This window comes from Cajanus cajan, chromosome 3 (genome assembly GCF_000230855.2).
Source record: "Cajanus cajan strain Asha chromosome 3, NIPB_CcT2T_4, whole genome shotgun sequence".
NCBI lineage: Eukaryota > Viridiplantae > Streptophyta > Magnoliopsida > Fabales > Fabaceae > Cajanus > Cajanus cajan.
Window position 1 is genome coordinate 26,982,636 of NC_138519.1, and position 18,450 is coordinate 27,001,085.

Sequence of the window (18,450 nt, forward strand, 5' to 3'; positions counted from 1 at the left end):
GTTTAAAACTACTAGAAAATGTAAAATGTCAATTTGCATTTTTTGGCGATTTTGAATCATGAAAAAAATGATAAATATAAATAAAAATAAAAACTATTTTTTAGTGGTTGAAAAACTGCCAAAAAAAATGTGTTTCAATTTTTTGACACACAATACCAGGGATTAGCAAATGTTTGCAAGAAACTATTTTTGGCGTATATAGGTCCAATGGTTATTATAATTGCAAAAAATACCATTTTTGATGGTTTATAATGCCAAAAATGTGATCTTAACGGTTGTAATTAACAAACTTTTTTGTAGTGGGTTGTGAGTGTTCTTGAATGAGTTAGACAAAAAATGGGTGATCTTGGTACTTTGATGGATGCATGTGGGTGTTTTATGAAATTCCTGAGTTGTAAGTATGAATCTAGTAATGAAAATGACTTGTAGATGGGGTTTTAGGGGAGAAAAATTGTTAAGAGCATGTGAGAACGAAGGAAGAAACCATGAAAATGCAGGATATGCATCCAATGCTGCAACATTGCAGTCATGGGAAAAACTTGGGATGGTTGAGATCTAGCGCTGTAAGCACAGTTGCCACACTAAGCACAAGAATGTGGACACTCTTTATCTCAATCATGTCGGGCGTGAGTGGTGCATGATGAAAAGGTATTTCTTAAAGTTGTTTTACAAAGTACTGATGATGAATAAGTTGTATAAGTGATGTCGTAAGATGATATGTGTTAATATGTAGTAAGATGAATATGATGCAGAGTTGTGAATTGTTTTAAGTTGTTTAAATCAATGTAGTTTTCATTCTATCAAACTTGCTCTTGTTATAAAGATGTATGGTGTTATGTTATGGATGGTTAAAATGTAAGTTGAACAATGTTTAAGTTGTAACAAAGTGCAATGTTTAAGCTATTCAAGTTGATAAGTTTGTATGTTGAATGTTGATAAAGTTGTTAAGTTGAATGTTGCTAAAGTTGTTAATTTATAAATATGTGGGTTAGATACATGTCTTAGTTATGATACATAAAAACTAGAGGGAGTAAAGTTATTTTCAAAAGTTGAATATCCCATTGTGTGGATATATGTTCTGGCACCCCTTTAGTAGGTAAGTTTAGCCTCTACATATGGGGTGAGTTGTTTTTCAGTTGTCCCTTTTAGATTTTATGTGGTATTCATATGTGAGCAAGGTCGAGACACACATGTATAAAGTGACTAATAGAGTAAAGTACCGGATTAGGGACTTAGGCTCTAACCTAGTATCACAGGTTGTCATACTTAGAGGTATTTCGGTAGGCTAATCCTATAAGTGGGCTTAGTATTGCAGACTAATGTTGTGGTAGACCTATATCTAAATTGTTCTACCTTGATATAATACCATACTTCCTAGTTTAAGTGACAAAAATTGATAAATCAATTTACCTTATGTTAGCTGTTTGTTTCCTAGCCTTATGCTAGCTGTTATATTTTGGCCTCAGTGTCATCTGTTATTTTTGGTTTTATACTAGTCGTTGTGGTTTAATAGGGTCTAACCACTTAAATTACTCACCTAATGTTGTAGGAGATCTCTATAGTTGATATGCGTGACGACACATTAGATGTAATTATATGTGTTGAAACGTTTGAATGTGTTGAAGTTGATTATGTGTTGTGTTGAAAATTGTCATTATGTTGTGATTTGTTGTATTTTGATATGATGTTGTTGTTGATTTTGTTGTAGTAGCTAAAAGGTGCTTAATGTTGATTATATTTTGAATTCTTTTCACAAGCTTACACTATGTTTTTTCTTGTGGTTGGAATTGCGATGATGATATTTGATATGAGAGCATGACAAGATTAACGAGATGACTTATGAATTAAAGGATAGTCACGTTGGGGGTGATTAAATTTTTGTTGATGGCTATTATGATGTAATCATGTATTGTATAGATGTCGATCAATACTTAGTTTTATTTTACTTTTAGTACTATATTTTATATATAACTTATATGTACAAGATATTAGTTATTGACTATATGATAAACTCTATCTTTTAATACATGTTAGTTAATCTTCCATGGAAAAATAATTTTCCAATAGTAAGTATAATGACCTGATAGATCGTTACAAAATATATTTAATTTATATTTTCTTCTATCTTTTCTTATTATGTCTCTATGTACTGTAAGAAAAAATAAAGTATATGGTAAGTAAGTGCAATATTCTATTATTTAGTTTGAGAGAAAAGAATAAAAACATAAAAAAACAAATAAATAAGAAAACTAAATCATTTTCACCCTATATTTGATTAAACAAAAAAATGTGAAAAAAGAGAAAACAATGTAAAAGATAAATATACTATTCTATATAATTAAAGGACAACATAGGAGTATTTATTAAAAAGTAAATACTATTTTTTCTCTCCTCTCGTTTTTCCTCTTTAAATGGACAGACATAAAGTTGATGTGTGAAAGTTACATGCTGTTTTTTTTTTCCCTCAAAATAAATATAGACATCAAATAATTCTCCGCTCTCCTTTTCAAAAATCCTCTCGATCATGATGATACTTCGACCATGTTTCCTTGTCTTTGGTATGCGTCGTTCTCAAAACTAGGTGGTAGTTTACCTTTCCACGTCTTCGGTCCAAAATGTTCATACTTTAAATTATATATATAGGAGATGCAAATAAAATATATGGTCTCAATTGATTGAAGAACAAAAGGCAAGAAGTCAAGTTTATTATCGATAACCAATGATATGTAAATTTACAAAACTTTTTTACAAGTGATAATATATATATATATATATATATATATATATATATATATATATGAGGAGGGTTCAAACGACACCGGTGTAACTTTTACTAAGTGTTACACCGCTCAATAACTTTATATTAAATGTGAATTTTGAAAATCCAACCGTTAGATTGAAAGTTCATATCTCTTACATCATATATGTTAAATTTTATATTAATCTAAGATAATTTGATACTTTATTTTCATATAAAAAAATTGACGTAATATATACATTTCAAAATATACTAAAATATGAACACTTTGATTACCTTCAAGTTGTTGTTCAATTTTAACAAAATTTAACATATATGATCTAAGATATATGAACTTTCAATCTAACGGTTGGATTTTTAAAATTCATATTTAATATAAAGTTATTGAGCGGTGTAACACTTAGTAAAAGTTACACCGGTATCGTTTGAACCCTCCTCTATATATATATATATATATATATATAAAGATGAAAACATGATTTAGTATACATATTTTTAGATAATTTTATCTTTAAATTTTTAAATAATAAAAATAATATTAAAAATTAATTATTTTTATAAATATAAAATTTAAATTTGAAATTTTAAGGTTTGAGGATCAAGCATAATATCAATTGATTTAATAAATGTTGTTAATTTTTAAATTTTTATTAAATAAAATATAGAAATATGAAGTGTATCGAATCAATTAATGTATATATATATATATATATATATATATTTTGTTTTAATTCATATTTTGAATTATTTATTATTACTTTTCTTGGATTTTTAATATAAATAACTAATAGAAAAGTTTCAAAATTTTCACTTAAACTTGAGATTTTTCCTTTTTCTTTAAGTCACAACTTGAGCTCTAATAATTAATATGATTGAGATAACGATTGTGAGTTAATACAAATAGTTTAAGATCTTATTTGAGCTTAATTATAATCTTTATGACGTAGATCTAACATTTCTTGTAACTATTTAAATTTTACTTTGACGGACATAACTATTAAAAAAGATCTCTTGACACAAAATGTGAAATTCTTCTATGGGCCGGGTTTCTGTCGATCATCATTTTAACAAATGATATTTTATATCAAATTAGACATGAAGTTTCGAGTAACCACTAGATGTATAATATTGTTTACTCTGAGAATATACATGTCATTAGTTTCTTGCACAATAATTCTAGGAGTGTCATTCCTCATATACTATTTTTTGAAGGAAAAAAAATGTGACTAAGGTAATCTTATCTCTATGAAAAGCTAGACATAGATTTGCACTTCTCATGATCAAATTTAGCGTGAATCATAAAAGACATTGAGCCTTAAGTTGAAGTGGATTAGCCTCGATAGTTCCACGTAGGTAAAATGCTTTGGCCATATTTTGAGTTGTACAGATCAAGATTAAAACAACATGATATTTGTTGAAAGATGATAAAAAAAATAAAATTATGAGAATATAAATCTAAAATAAATAATATCATACCAACATGGATACATATTTGTGTCTAAATCTTCTGTGCACAATAATTTCGACAACTTTCATGAAACACCGATGCCAATTCAGCCAGATGGAAAATCACACTCAGCGTGAACAATCTTTACAAACTAGTGCTTGACACTGCATTGTTCATCGCCCAGTCAACTGATGCCTAAGACCAACATGCTCCCAAATTTTTGAACTCAACGTGTTAAATGTTATCAAGACATTTTCGAGACTCTTTAACAAACAGAAGTGAATGAAACTCTTGGAAATCATTTTTTGTCATAGATAATTGAAGAATTATATCGGGTCTCCTTCATATATTTATTTCTCTTTCCCTTTCATTTTCTAATTTTCTCGGGATTAGGTTATTGAAATGATATATTTGAACCTTATGTAATTAATCACTCTTTCTAAATCCTATTTATATTTTTGTGTGAAATGAGTTATCGAATTAGTTTTTAATGTCTTCTCGTGATCAACCCTCTTCCGGTTTGTTTAGTAATTTATATTCACAATTAAGAAATTGAGGTTTAAAATTTTCAAATTCAATAAACGTGGAATATTCCTGCACCCATAAATATAGGATTAGATTGTATGCATTCATTTGTAATTTCCTAAACCTAATGTCTATGACTAATTTTGTTCTCTTGGGGGAGAATAAAGGGTTACTCGTCAATGAATTGGTGATAAAAATAAATTAGAGAAATAGGATGTGAACCACATAATATGAGGAAAATTTGAAGACAAAGAAATTACATTAGGAGAAGAATTAAGGAGATTTCAATACCTTCCCATTTTCTTTTTATTTTTTTATTTTTTATTTGAACATTCTGGTATAATTGTTTATTTGTTGTTATTCCTCTTTTAATTTAAACCAGAAACATTAAATAATCAACCACTTCGTTCTTGATTTTGTGACACCCTCTACCCCAACATAATTAATAAACATAAACTATATTTATAAAAGATTTTCATAGAATGATATAAAACAATAAGTATCATAAGGTAGAAGATGCACATTCATAATTCATGCACATAAATATTAAACTCAAGAAGTTATAATAAAACAAAGATTTCAAATTAATCCCAATAAAGGTGGCAGTGCCTCTTAATTAGGAATTTATAATTTCCAAATCATAATATTACAAAATACAAATTTTAATCATTCAAAATCATAAAAGAAAAAGATAATAAGAGTAAGCCTAGCTAAGCCCTATGTCACATCCTTTCAGAGCATGCCCACTAAGCCTCTACACCTCATTACCAACATCCTCGTGATTATGATCACCTGCAACATAAATTTAAACATATACAAGAATAACAAGGGAGTGAGAAACATCTCACTCAGTTGCAGATGTAGAAATAAAAGTTAAATAGCACACATACAATAATTATAAGTTACATGTAAATAATACACAAATTTATACTCATATATCATGCAATGATGTCATGAATTTAACTCATAAATGCATGCATGTGGCGCCATAAGGAAGTTTTAGAATTTATCACTAGTGACCCAAAGGTACACCTATCACTGGTGTCCATACACCTCGTTAGCATGTTACATCACTGTAACGCCTGATTCTAACGCCCAATTTATATAATAATAATTATATATTTTCTTATATAATATTTTCACAATTATATCGTTAACAATATTATTTTTTCATAATAAAGATAAAGGTAAAGAACAATCATATTTTGTGAATTTAATACATGATATATCGTTCTAAAATATTTACAATAATGTATTATTTTACACAATATATTTTTCTTTCACTTTTATTACAATATTTACATTGATAGTGAAAATAAATTTACAAAAAAACTGTAATAGATTCATCAAATAGCCTCCACATTCCAATTCTTTCCAAGGAATACCACAGCTATATCAACTGCAAAATGATCTGGAATTCAAAGTAGATCCATCTATTTTGTAATATATTTAATTTATAAAAACAAAGAAAAGAAAGGAGTAAGAACAATATCCAATAAATATAATAACTCAAAAGAATATACAGAATTATTTATAATCAATATTAAACACATATATATATATATATATAAATATATATACAGATCATATATTAAATTTTCATGATACAATAAAATTTGAATTATACTTGTAGTGACTAGTCAGGATAAATGAGCATCATCAAAATATCAACCAATAAAAGGATATTTCACCTTAACCAACAATAGGATATTTCACCTTCATTCTTTACTCATTTAAATCCCCAAGGTCAAACCTCCAGCTACAAATAATTCAAACTTTATCTTCTATGGCCATAGAGCAGTATTTATTTTTAAAACGAGTCAAATATACTTTAAAAACATTATATTATAACCAATAATAACGCTAAATAAATTTGAGAATTTATCATTATTTAATCTTTACTTAAATAACAAATACGTAATTAAGATATATTAAGAGCACCAATTAATTAAATAATAATGATAATTATTACAGAATAAATAAACAATATAGAATATGAACATATTAACAATTATTATGAAGAATAATAAGCATAGAATAAACAAATAAATGAGGTTAGGGACACCTCACTAGATAAATATATAAAGAAAATAACATAATTAAATAAACATAACGAAATATAAAATTTTAAGGAACAAAGTTCTCCTCCCCCTTACCTGGATAAGTAGGAGCTAAAACTTGAGCAGAACCTCCCCCCTCTGGATTCCCTCTTTCTTTCCCTCTCTTTCCCTCTTTCTTTCTCTTTCTCTCTCTCTCTCTCTCTTTCTCTTTCTCTCTCTAAATTTCCACTTCTGGCTATATGATTTTTTTTCACAGCCCCCTGCCTCCTATTTATAGGCAATCTGACGCACCCGGAACGGCCCGTACTGATTTCGGAACAGCCCGTTCCGGATCCTTCAAACGTGGGCAAAATTTTCAACTGGAACGGCCCGTTCTAATATCGGAACGGCCCGTTTTCAAAAAGCAGAACGGCCCGTTCTGAAACCAGAACGGCCCGTTCTCAATCTCAGCAGAACGGCCCGTTCTCCCTCCGGAACGGCCCGTTCTCCTTGTTGGAACGGCCCGTTCTGGGCCCGTTCCCAACTTGAAATTTCACTATATTTTTATTGCTTGGAACGGCCCGTTCCAATTTTCGAACAGCCCGTTCCAAGTTACCCTTTTACCCCTCAAACTTTAATAAAATTGCGAAAATGCCATTAATAATAAAATTACAAAAATACCCTTATTCCTTTATTAAAATTACAAAATGCCATTAATTACAAAAATACCTTTTAAAAAAATTGGAGTGTTACAATCACTGGTGTCCCGAAGGCACACCTTGTTAGCATCACTGGTATGCGGCTTCAGCGGCACACCTGGAGTAATATGTGCATATGATGCATGTCATACAATCATTGACTCAACTTTTGGCTTATTCAGAATTTCATGTAATTCATCATATCATCACTATTCATAGTCTCATAATCAATACTTGTCTCAATGATGTCCTTTATACACAGTTCAATAATCCAACAATTCAAGTGTCACTTAGTTATCATATATTTTATTTTATCATGGTATATTAAGATCCTCAAGTAAAATAGGAAGACTAATAGAAAATAAAAAGAAATAAGGAGGCTCAGCCTTCCATTCAGACAATAGATTCCAAATTATAAATAAATAGGAGGCTCAGCCTTCCATTCAATGAATATCTTAAAAGTAATAAACAATAGGCAAGGGATCGGGAGCTAATCCAACAAACAAACTATTTAACAATTATTCTCACACCCCCAAGTGAGGTTTCCCACTCCCCCCTTACCTAGATAACAGGCGCTAAACTAGAGCAGAACCTCCTCTTATGGATTCTTCTTGGTCTTCAGAGAGAAGAAGAGGGAAAGAATAGAGAGTAGAAGAGAAGAGAAAGATTTAGTAGAGAAGAGAAATGAGAGGTGTTTTTTGGGACGATTTGTAATGCAAGAGTGAAGGCCTATTTATAGCCTTCAAACAACACATAAAAATTGTAAAATAATGGGGAAAAGCATGGACAAAACGAAATGGAGAAGCTGGTGTAACAAGTGGGATGAGTTGGTGTTGCAAGTGGAATGAGTTGGATGCCATTTCCGCACCGATAATTGGCTGCCGTTTATGACCTTCTAGTCGGCAGAATTTGCAAATTGCTTCTTCATAAAAGTTGTTGAATTTTCTCTTATATTTCTATAGACACCAATTTTGACTTATTTGGAGTTTTGAAACGAGAGTTATGACTAAAATACCGAAGCATGTCACAGGTCTAGGACAGCTTAGCGTGTAGAAACTTGGCCGCCAATTTTGACCATCAATAGAGCCAAATTAGAACACGGCTATTTATCTGAAAGTTGTAGGTTTTTCTCTTATCTTTCCATAGCCACCAATTTGCATCATTCGGACAACCCCAGCCTATGTTATGCTTTAAAAACCGAGACTTGTCAATCAGCCCAGCCAAAACACGATTTTTAACAAATAAATTCACTACTATCTAATTAGACCTGACAACACACACATCTTTCTAAAGCCTACAATTAAACATAAATGGAGTATGAACTAGATACAATTAAAGTAAAATATAACGCCCAAATTATTACTAAATACCATATAATAATATTTTGGAAAACTGGGGTGTTACAATTCTCCCCTCCTTTAAGAAATTTCGTCCTCGAAATTTACCTGAAAACAAGAATGGATAAGCTTCTCGCATCTTGCTTTCTAATTCCCAGGTAGCGCTTTCTTCAAAATTTCCTCCCCAAACAACCTTAACCAACGGAATTTCCTTTCATCTCAGTTGTTTCACTCTCGTATCATCAATTCTCAAAGGAACTGTTTCATAGGTGAGATTATCTTTCAACTGAATGTTGTCAGACTCAATGATATGAGAAGGATCATGGACGTACTTTCTGAGTTGGGAAACATGGAAGACATTATGAAGATTTGAAAGAGATGGAGGTAAGGCAATTTGATAGGCTACTTCACCAATTCTTTTAAGGATTTGATAAGGACCAATGAAACGTGGAGTTAGCTTACGGGATTTCAATGCTCTGCCTACTCCTGTCCAAGGAGTAACTTTAAGGAATACATGATCACCTTCCTTAAACTCAAGGTCTTTTCTTCTCTTATCATTGTAGCTCTTTTGCCTACTCTGGGCTGCTCTCATTCTCTCCTGGATTATCTTAACCTGTTCAGTAGTTTGTTGAACTATCTCAGGTCCTAAGATAGCATTTTCTCCAGGTTCTATCCAACACAAAGGTGTTTTACATCTTCTACCATATAGAGCCTCATAAGGTGCCATCCCAATACTGGAATGGTAACTATTGTTGTAGGTAAACTCTATTAAAGGTAGAAAACTATCCCAACTACCCCCGTGTTCCAAGATGCAAGCCCTCAACAAATCTTCCAAGGATTGTATGGTCCTCTCAGTTTGGCCATCTATTTGAGGATGGTAGGCTGAACTCAATCTAAGCTTAGTGCCTAGAGCCTCATGCAAGCTCTCCCAAAATCTAGAAGTGAACCTAGGATCTCTATCAGAAACTATACTAGTAGGAACCCCATGCAATCTCACGATCTCACTTATGTACAACTTGGTCCTTATTAAATCCTTAAAAGAATTGGTGAAGTAGCCTATCAAATTGCCTTACCTCCATCTCTTTCAAATCTTCATAATGTCTTCCATGTTTCCCGGATGATGTGAGAAGCCAAAAGGAAGTTGAATTTCTCGAGTTAAAACAAGGGAATGATACGGTGGCAGATTATGCTGCAAAATTTGATGCCTTAGTCCGATATTGTACTCATTATCATGGTGAGGGTGGTGAACGGGCTAAATGTATTAAGTTTGTGAACGGCCTTCGTCCTGAGATAAAAATAGCAATTAATTATCAAGAGATTTATCACTACCCAACCCTTGTCAACAAGAGTAGAATTTATGACCGTGACAATCGTGCACGTGCTGTCTTTTACAAGGGAGCTGGAGGTCCTATTCGTGCGTTGAATTCGAATACTTCTGGTAGGAGTAAGCCTTACTCTACTCTTACCAGATCTCAAGGGAATATGACTGCTGCCAATAGAAGTAAGCCATCCACTGTGAACACTACTGGCAGTATTGGAGGATCTATGTCTATTTCTTCAGGAAGATGTGGAAAGTGTGGGCGGATCGGTCATAATAAATCAGAGTGTCGTGATAGGGAGGTTACTTGCTTCAACTGCAATGGTAAAGGACATATCAGTACTCAATGTCCTGAACCACCAAGAACGTGTGACATTAGATCGGGATCATAAACTGAACGACCAAAGACTGTGGGAAGAGTATTTGCTCTTAGTGGTGTTGAATCTGCTCGGTCGAAAAATTTGATACGAGGTACTTGTTTCATAGCTGAGACTCCTCTTGTTGTACTATTCGATTCTGGTGCAACTGATTCCTTTATTTCCATCTCTTGTGTCTAAAAATTGAATTTGCCTATGTCATTGTTAAACTTTGATTTAGTTGTTGAAACCCCTACTAATGGTCCTGTGACTACATCCCTAGTATGTTTGAAATGTCCTTTGAGAGTTTCTGGTAAGCAGTTTCTAGTTGACTTAATTTGTTTGCCTCTTAATCAATTAGATGTAATTCTTGGTATGGATTGGTTATCTTCTCACCATGTCTTTTTAAACTGCTTTGAGAAGTCTATTTCCTTTGGTGAATGTAAGAGTACGGAATTTCTCAGTGTTGCTAACATTAAAACTTGTTTAAAAGAAAAAGAAAGAGTGTACATGATCTTTGCTTCCTTAACACTTGAGACTGATAGTAAGCTAGATGAGATTCCTTTAGTGAAAGAATTTCCAGAAGTATTCCCTAAGGATGTGTCTAGTTTACCCCCTAAGAGAGAGATTGAGTTTAGCATAGACTTAATACCAGGTACCTCACCTATATCTATAGCACCATATAGGATGTCCCCAACAGAGTTAGTTGAGCTTAAGAAACAAATAGAGGAACTGCAAGAGAAACAATTCATTAGGCCTAGTGTTTCGCCTTGGGGAGCGCCCGTTTTGTTGGTCAAAAAGAAAGATGGGAGCATGAGGTTGTGCGTAGACTATAGGCAACTGAATAAAGTGACCATTAAGAATAAGTATCCTTTGCCTAGGATAGATGACCTTATGGATCAACTAGTTGGAGCTTGTGTGTTCAGTAAGATAGATTTAAGGTCAGGATACCATCAGATTAGAGTGAGAGCTGAGGATGTTCCTAAGACTGCTTTTAGAACTCGCTATGGGCACTATGAGTATTTAGTTATGCCTTTTGGTGTGACTAATGCACCTGGTGTTTTTATGGACTACATGAATAGGATCTTTCACCCTTACTTGGACAGATTTGTAGTGGTCTTCATAGATGATATCCTAGTGTATTCAAAGACTAGGGAGGAACATGCTGAACACCTTAGGATTGTCCTTCAAACTCTTAAGGAGAAGCAGTTATATGCTAAATTGTCTAAGTGTGAGTTCTGGCTCAATAGTGTAAGTTTTTTGGGACATGTGATTTCTGAGAGAGGGATAGCTGTAGATCCTTCTAAGGTAGAAGCGGTACTTGAGTGGAAAACACCTAAGTCAGTTTTTGAGATCAGGAGTTTTCTGGGGCTAGCTGGGTATTATAGGAGGTTTATAGAGGGTTTTTCTAAATTAGCTTTACCTTTGACCAAATTGACTAGGAAAAACCAACCTTTTGTGTGGGATTCTGCTTGTGAAGAGAGTTTTCAAGAACTTAAGAGGAGATTAACTAGTGCCCCTGTGTTAGTATTACCTGACCCTAGCAAGACTTTTGAGGTATTTTGTGATGCTTCTAAATTAGGTTTAGGTGGAGTACTTATGCAGAAGAGAAGGGTAGTAGCCTATGCGTCTAGACAACTTAAAACCCATGAACAGAACTACCCTACCCATGACCTTGAATTAGCTGCAGTAGTATTTGTTCTTAAGATGTGGAGGCATTACTTGTTTGGATCTAGATTTGAAGTTTTTAGTGACCATAAGAGCCTTAAGTACTTGTTTGACCAAAAAGAACTGAATATGAGGCAGAGAAGATGGTTAGAGTTCCTTAAGGATTATGATTTTCAACTGAATTACCACCCTGGCAAGGCTAATGTTGTAGCTGATGCTTTGAGTAGAAAATCCTTGAGAGTGTCTTATTTAATGATTAAGGAGTTGCATATGATTGAGGAATTTAGAGATATGAGCTTAGTATGTGAACTGACCCCTAGGAGTATTAAGTTAGGAGCCTTGAAAGTGACTAATAACTTGATACATGAGATTAGAGAAGGTCAAAGAGTAGATCCTTTCTTATTGAGTCTAGTAGAGAAGTTGAACCAAGGTGGGGAGAGTGAGTTTAAAGTTGGAATGGATGGTGTATTGAGATTTAGGGATAGGCTGTGTATTCCTAATGTGCCTGAACTCAAGAGAGCAATCCTCAAAGAAGGTCATAGGAGTAGTCTCAGTATTCATCCTGGAGCCACTAAGATGTACCAAGACCTTAAGAAGATGTTTTGGTGGCCTAAGATGAAGAAGGAAGTGGAGGAATTTGTGTATGCCTGCCTAGTATGTCAAAAAGCTAAGGTAGAACACCAGAAACCTTCCGGTTTGATGCAACCTTTAGATGTACCTGTGTGGAAATGGGATAGCATCTCTATGGATTTCGTAGTTGGGTTACCTAAGACTGTGAAGAACTTGGATGCTATATCGGTCATTGTGGATAGATTGACTAAGACAGCTCATTCTATTCCCATTAACATTAGATACCCGTTGGAGAGGCTAACCAAGTTGTACATAAGTGAGATCGTGAGATTGCATGGGGTTCCTACTAGTATAGTTTCTGATAGAGATCCTAGGTTCACTTCTAGATTTTGGGAGAGCTTGCATGAGGCTCTAGGCACTAAGCTTAGATTGAGTTCATCCTACCATCCTCAAACAGATGGCCAAACTGAGAGGACCATACAATCCTTGGAAGATTTGTTGAGGGCTTGCATCTTGGAACACGGGGGTAGTTGGGATAGTTTTCTACCTTTAATAGAGTTTACCTACAACAATAGTTACCATTCCAGTATTGGGATGACACCTTATGAGGCTCTATATGGTAGAAGATGTAAAACACCTTTGTGTTGGATAGAACCTGGAGAAAATGCTATCTTAGGACCTGAGATAGTTCAACAAACTACTGAACAGGTTAAGATAATCCAGGAGAGAATGAGAGCAGCCCAGAGTAGGCAAAAGAGCTACAATGATAAGAGAAGAAAAGACCTTGAGTTTAAGGAAGGTGATCATGTATTCCTTAAAGTTACTCCTTGGACAGGAGTAGGCAGAGCATTGAAATCCCGTAAGCTAACTCCACGTTTCATTGGTCCTTATCAAATCCTTAAAAGAATTGGTGAAGTAGCCTATCAAATTGCCTTACCTCCATCTCTTTCAAATCTTCATAATGTCTTCCATGTTTCCCAACTCAGAAAGTACGTCCATGATCCTTCTCATATCATTGAGTCTGACAACATTCAGTTGAAAGATAATCTCACCTATGAAACAGTTCCTTTGAGAATTGATGATACGAGAGTGAAACAACTGAGAGGAAAGGAAATTCCTTTGGTTAAGGTTGTTTGGGGAGGAAATTTTGAAGAAAGCGCTACCTGGGAATTAGAAAGCAAGATGCGAGAAGCTTATCCATTCTTGTTTTCAGGTAAATTTCGAGGACGAAATTTCTTAAAGGAGGGGAGAATTGTAACACCCCAGTTTTTCAAAATATTATTATATGGTATTTAGTAATAATTTGGGCGTTATATTTTACTTTAATTGTATCTAGTTCATACTCCATTTATGTTTAATTGTAGGCTTTAGAAAGATGTGTGTGTTGTCAGGTCTAATTAGATAGTTGTGAATTTATTTGTTAAAAATCGTGTTTTGGCTGGGCTGATTGACAAGTCTCGGTTTTTAAAGCATAACATAGGCTGGGGTTGTCCGAATGATGCAAAATTGGTGGCTATGGAAAGATAAGAGAAAAACCTACAACTTTCAGACAAATAGCCGTGTTCTAATTTGGCTCTATTGATGGTCAAAATTGGCGGCCAAGTTTCTACACGCTAAGCTGTCCTAGACCTGTCACATGTTTCGGTATTTTAGTCATACCTCTCGTTTCAAAACTCCAAATAAGTCAAAATTGGTGTCTATAGAAAGCTAAGAGAAAATTCAACAACTTTTATGAAGAAGCAATTTGCAAATTCTGCCGACTAGAAGGTCATAAACGGCAGCCAATTATCGGTGCGGAAATGGCATCCAACTCATTCCACTTGCAACACCAACTCATCCCACTTGCTACACCAGCTTCTCCATTTCGTTTTGTCCATGCTTTTCCCCATTATTTTACAATTTTTATGTGTTGTTTGAAGGCTATAAATAGGCCTTCACTCTTGCATTACAAATCGTCCCAAAAACACCTCTCATTTCTCTTCTCTACTAAATCTTTCTCTTCTCTTCTACTCTCTGTTCTTTCCCTCTTCTTCTCTCTGAAGACCAAGAAGAATCCATAAGAGGAAGTTCTGCTCTAGTTTAGCGCCTGTTATCCAGGTAAGGGGGGAGTGGGAAACCTCACTTGGGGGTGTGGGAATAATTGTTAAATAGTTTGTTTGTTGGATTAGCTCTCGATCCCTTGCCTATTGTTTATTACTTTTAAGATATTCATTGAATGGAAGGTTGAGCCTCCTATTTATTTATAATTTAGAATCTATTGTCTGAATGGAAGGCTGAGCCTCCTTATTTCTTTTTATTTTCTATTAGTCTTCCTATTTTACTTGAGGATCTTAATATACCATGATAAAATAAAATATATGATAACTAAGTGACACTTGAATTGTTGGATTATTGAACTGTGTATAAAGGACATGATTGAGACAAGTATTGATTATGAGACTATGAATAGTGATGATATGATGAATTACATGAAATTCTGAATAAGCCAAAAGTTGAGTCAATGATTGTATGACATGCATCATATGCACATATTACTCCAGGTGTGCCGCTGAAGCCGCATACCAGTGATGCTAACAAGGTGTGCCTTCGGAACACCAGTGATGTAACATGCTAACGAGGTGTATGGACACCAGTGATAGGTGTACCTTTGGGTCACCAGTGATAAATTCTGAAACTTCCTAATGGCGCCACATGCATGCATTTATGAGTTAAATTCATGACATCATTGCATGATATATGAGTATAAATTTGTGTATTATTTACATGTAACTTATAATTACTGTATGTGTGCTATTTAACTTTTATTTCCTTTGGTTAAGGTTGTTTGGGGAGGAAATTTGGAAGAAAGCGCTACCTGGGAATTAGAAAGCAAGATGCGAGAAGCTTATCCATTCCTGTTTTCAGGTAAATTTCGAGGACGAAATTTCTTAAAGGAAGGGAGAATTGTAATTTCCAAAATATTATTATATGGTATTTAGTAATAATTTGGTGGTTATCTTTTACTTTAATTGTATCTAATTCATACTCCATTTATGTTTAATTGTAGGCTTTAGAAAGATGTGTGTGTTGTTAGGTCTAATTAGATAGTTGTGAATTTATTTGTTAAAAATCGTGTTTTGGCTGGGCTGATTGACAAGTCTCGGTTTTTAAAGAATAACTTAGGCTGGGGTTGTCCAAATGATGCAAAATTGGTGGCTATGGAAAGATAAGAGAAAAACCTACAACTTTCATACAAATATCCGTGTTCTAATTTGGCTCTATTGATGGTCAAAATTGGCGGCCAAGTTTCTACACGCTAAGCTGTCCTAGACCTGTGACATGTTTCGGTATTTTAGTCATAACTCTCGTTTCAAAACTCCAAATAAGTCAAAATTGGTGTCTACAGAAAGCTAAGAGAAAGTTCAACAACTTTTATGAAGAAGAAATTTGCAAATTCTGCGGACTAGAAGGTCTTAAACGGCAGCCAATTATCGGTGCGGAAATGGCATCCAACTCATTCCACTTGCAACACCAACTCATCCCACTTGCTACACCAGCTTCTCCATTTCGTTTTGTTCATGCTTTTCCCCATTATTTTACAATTTTTATGTGTTGTTTGAAGGCTATAAATAAGCCTTCACTCTTGCATTACAAATCGTCCCAAAAACACCTCTCATTTCTCTTCTCTACTAAATCTTTCTCTTCTCTTCTACTCTCTGTTCTTTCCCTCTTCTTCTCTCTGAAGACTAAGAAGAATCCATAAGAGGAGGTTCTGGTCTAGTTTAGCGCCTGTTATCCAGGTAAGGGGGGAGTGGGAAACCTCACTTGGGGGTGTGGGAATAATTGTTAAATAGTTTGTTTGTTGGATTAGCTCCCGATCCCTTGCCTATTGTTTATTACTTTTAAGATATTCATTGAATGGAAGGCTGAGCCTCCTATTTATTTATAATTTGGAATCTATTGTCTGAATGGAAGGCTGAGCCTCCTTATTTCTTTTTATTTTCTATTAGTCTTCCTATTTTACTTCAGGATCTTAATATACCATGATAAAATAAAATATATGATAACTAAGTGACACTTGAATTGTTGGATTATTGAACTGTGTATAAAGGACATGATTAAGACAAGTATTGATTATGAGACTATGAATAGTGATGATATGATGAATTACATGAAATTCTGATATGATGATTTTGGCTTATTCAGAATTTCATGTAATTCATCATATCATCACTAATAGAAAATAAAAAGAAATAAGGAGGCTCAGCCTTCCATTCAGATAATAGATTCCAAATTATAAATAAATAGGAGGCTCAGCCTTCCATTCAATGAATATCTTAAAAGTAATAAATAATAGGCAAGGGATCGGGAGCTAATCCAACAAACAAACTATTTAACAATTATTCCCACACCCCCAAGTGAGGTTTCCCACTCTCCCCCTTACCTGGATAACAGACGCTAAACTAGAGCAGAACCTCCTCTTATGGATTCTTCTTGGTCTTCAGAGAGAAGAAGAGGGAAAGAACAGAGAGTAGAAGAGAAGAGAAAGATTTAGTATAGAAGAGAAATGAGAGGTGTTTTTGGGACGATTTGTAATGCAAGAGTGAAGGCCTATTTATAGCCTTCAAACAACACATAAAAATTGTAAAATAATGGGGAAAAGCATGGACAAAACGAAATGGAGAAGCTGGTGTAGCAAGTGGGATGAGTTGGTGTTGCAAGTGGAATGAGTTGGATGCCATTTCCGCACTGATAATTGGCTGCCGTTTATGACCTTCTAGTCGGCAGAATTTGCAAATTGCTTCTTCATAAAAGTTGTTGAATTTGCTCTTAGCTTTCTATAGACACCAATTTTGACTTATTTGGAGTTTTTAAACGAGAGTTATGACTAAAATACCGAAACATGTCACAGGTCTAGGACAGCTTAGCGTGTAGAAACATGGCCGCCAATTGTGACCATCAATAGAGCCAAATTAGAACACGGATATTTCTATGAAAGTTGTAGGTTTTTCTCTTATCTTTCCATAGCCACCAATTTTGCATCATTTGGACAACCCCAGCCTAAGTTATGCTTTAAAAACCGAGACTTGTCAATCAGCCCAGCCAAAACACGATTTTTAACAAATAAATTCACAACTATCTAATTAGACCTAACAACACACACATCTTTCTAAAGCCTACAATCAAACATAAATGGAGTTTGAATTAGATACAATTAAAGTAAAAGATAACCACCAAATTATTACTAAATACCATATAATAATATTTTGGAAAACTGGGGTATTACAATTCTCCCCTCCTTTAAGAAATATCGTCCTCGAAATTTACCTGAAAACAGGAATTGATAAGCTTCTCGCATCTTGCTTTCTAATTCCCAGGTAGCGCTTTCTTCAAAATTTCCTCCCCAAACAACCTTAACCAAAGGAAATAAAAGTTAAATAGCACACATACAATAATTATAAGTTACATGTAAATAATACACAAATTTATACTCATATATCATGCAATGATGTCATGAATTTAACTCATAAATGCATGCATGTGGCGCCATAAGGAAGTTTCAGAATTTATCACTGTTGACCCAAAGGTACACCTATCACTGGTGTCCATACACCTCGTTAGCATGTTACATCACTGGTGTCCCGAAGGCACACCTTGTTAGCATCATTGGTATGCGGCTTCAGCGGCACACCTGGAGTAATATGTGCATATGATGCATGTCATACAATCATTGACTCAACTTTTGGCTTATTCA

General features: G+C 34.1%; 1 protein-coding gene and 1 long non-coding RNA gene across 2 annotated transcripts; both read left to right on the forward strand.

The window, feature by feature from the left end:
* Positions 1-8,263: 8,263 nt before the first annotated feature.
* Positions 8,264-10,514, forward strand: LOC114916869 (uncharacterized). Its single transcript, XM_083071746.1, has 2 exons — positions 8,264-8,277; positions 9,935-10,514. The coding sequence occupies exons 1-2, from the start codon at positions 8,264-8,266 to the stop codon at positions 10,512-10,514; spliced, it is 594 nt and encodes a 197-aa protein (XP_082927872.1).
* A 3,893-nt stretch (positions 10,515-14,407) lies between these two features.
* Positions 14,408-17,712, forward strand: LOC145955698 (uncharacterized). The gene is made up of 2 exons (XR_014432357.1): positions 14,408-14,813; positions 15,536-17,712. It is a non-coding gene; the product is annotated as an uncharacterized LOC145955698 (long non-coding RNA).
* The last annotated feature ends 738 nt before the right edge of the window (positions 17,713-18,450 follow it).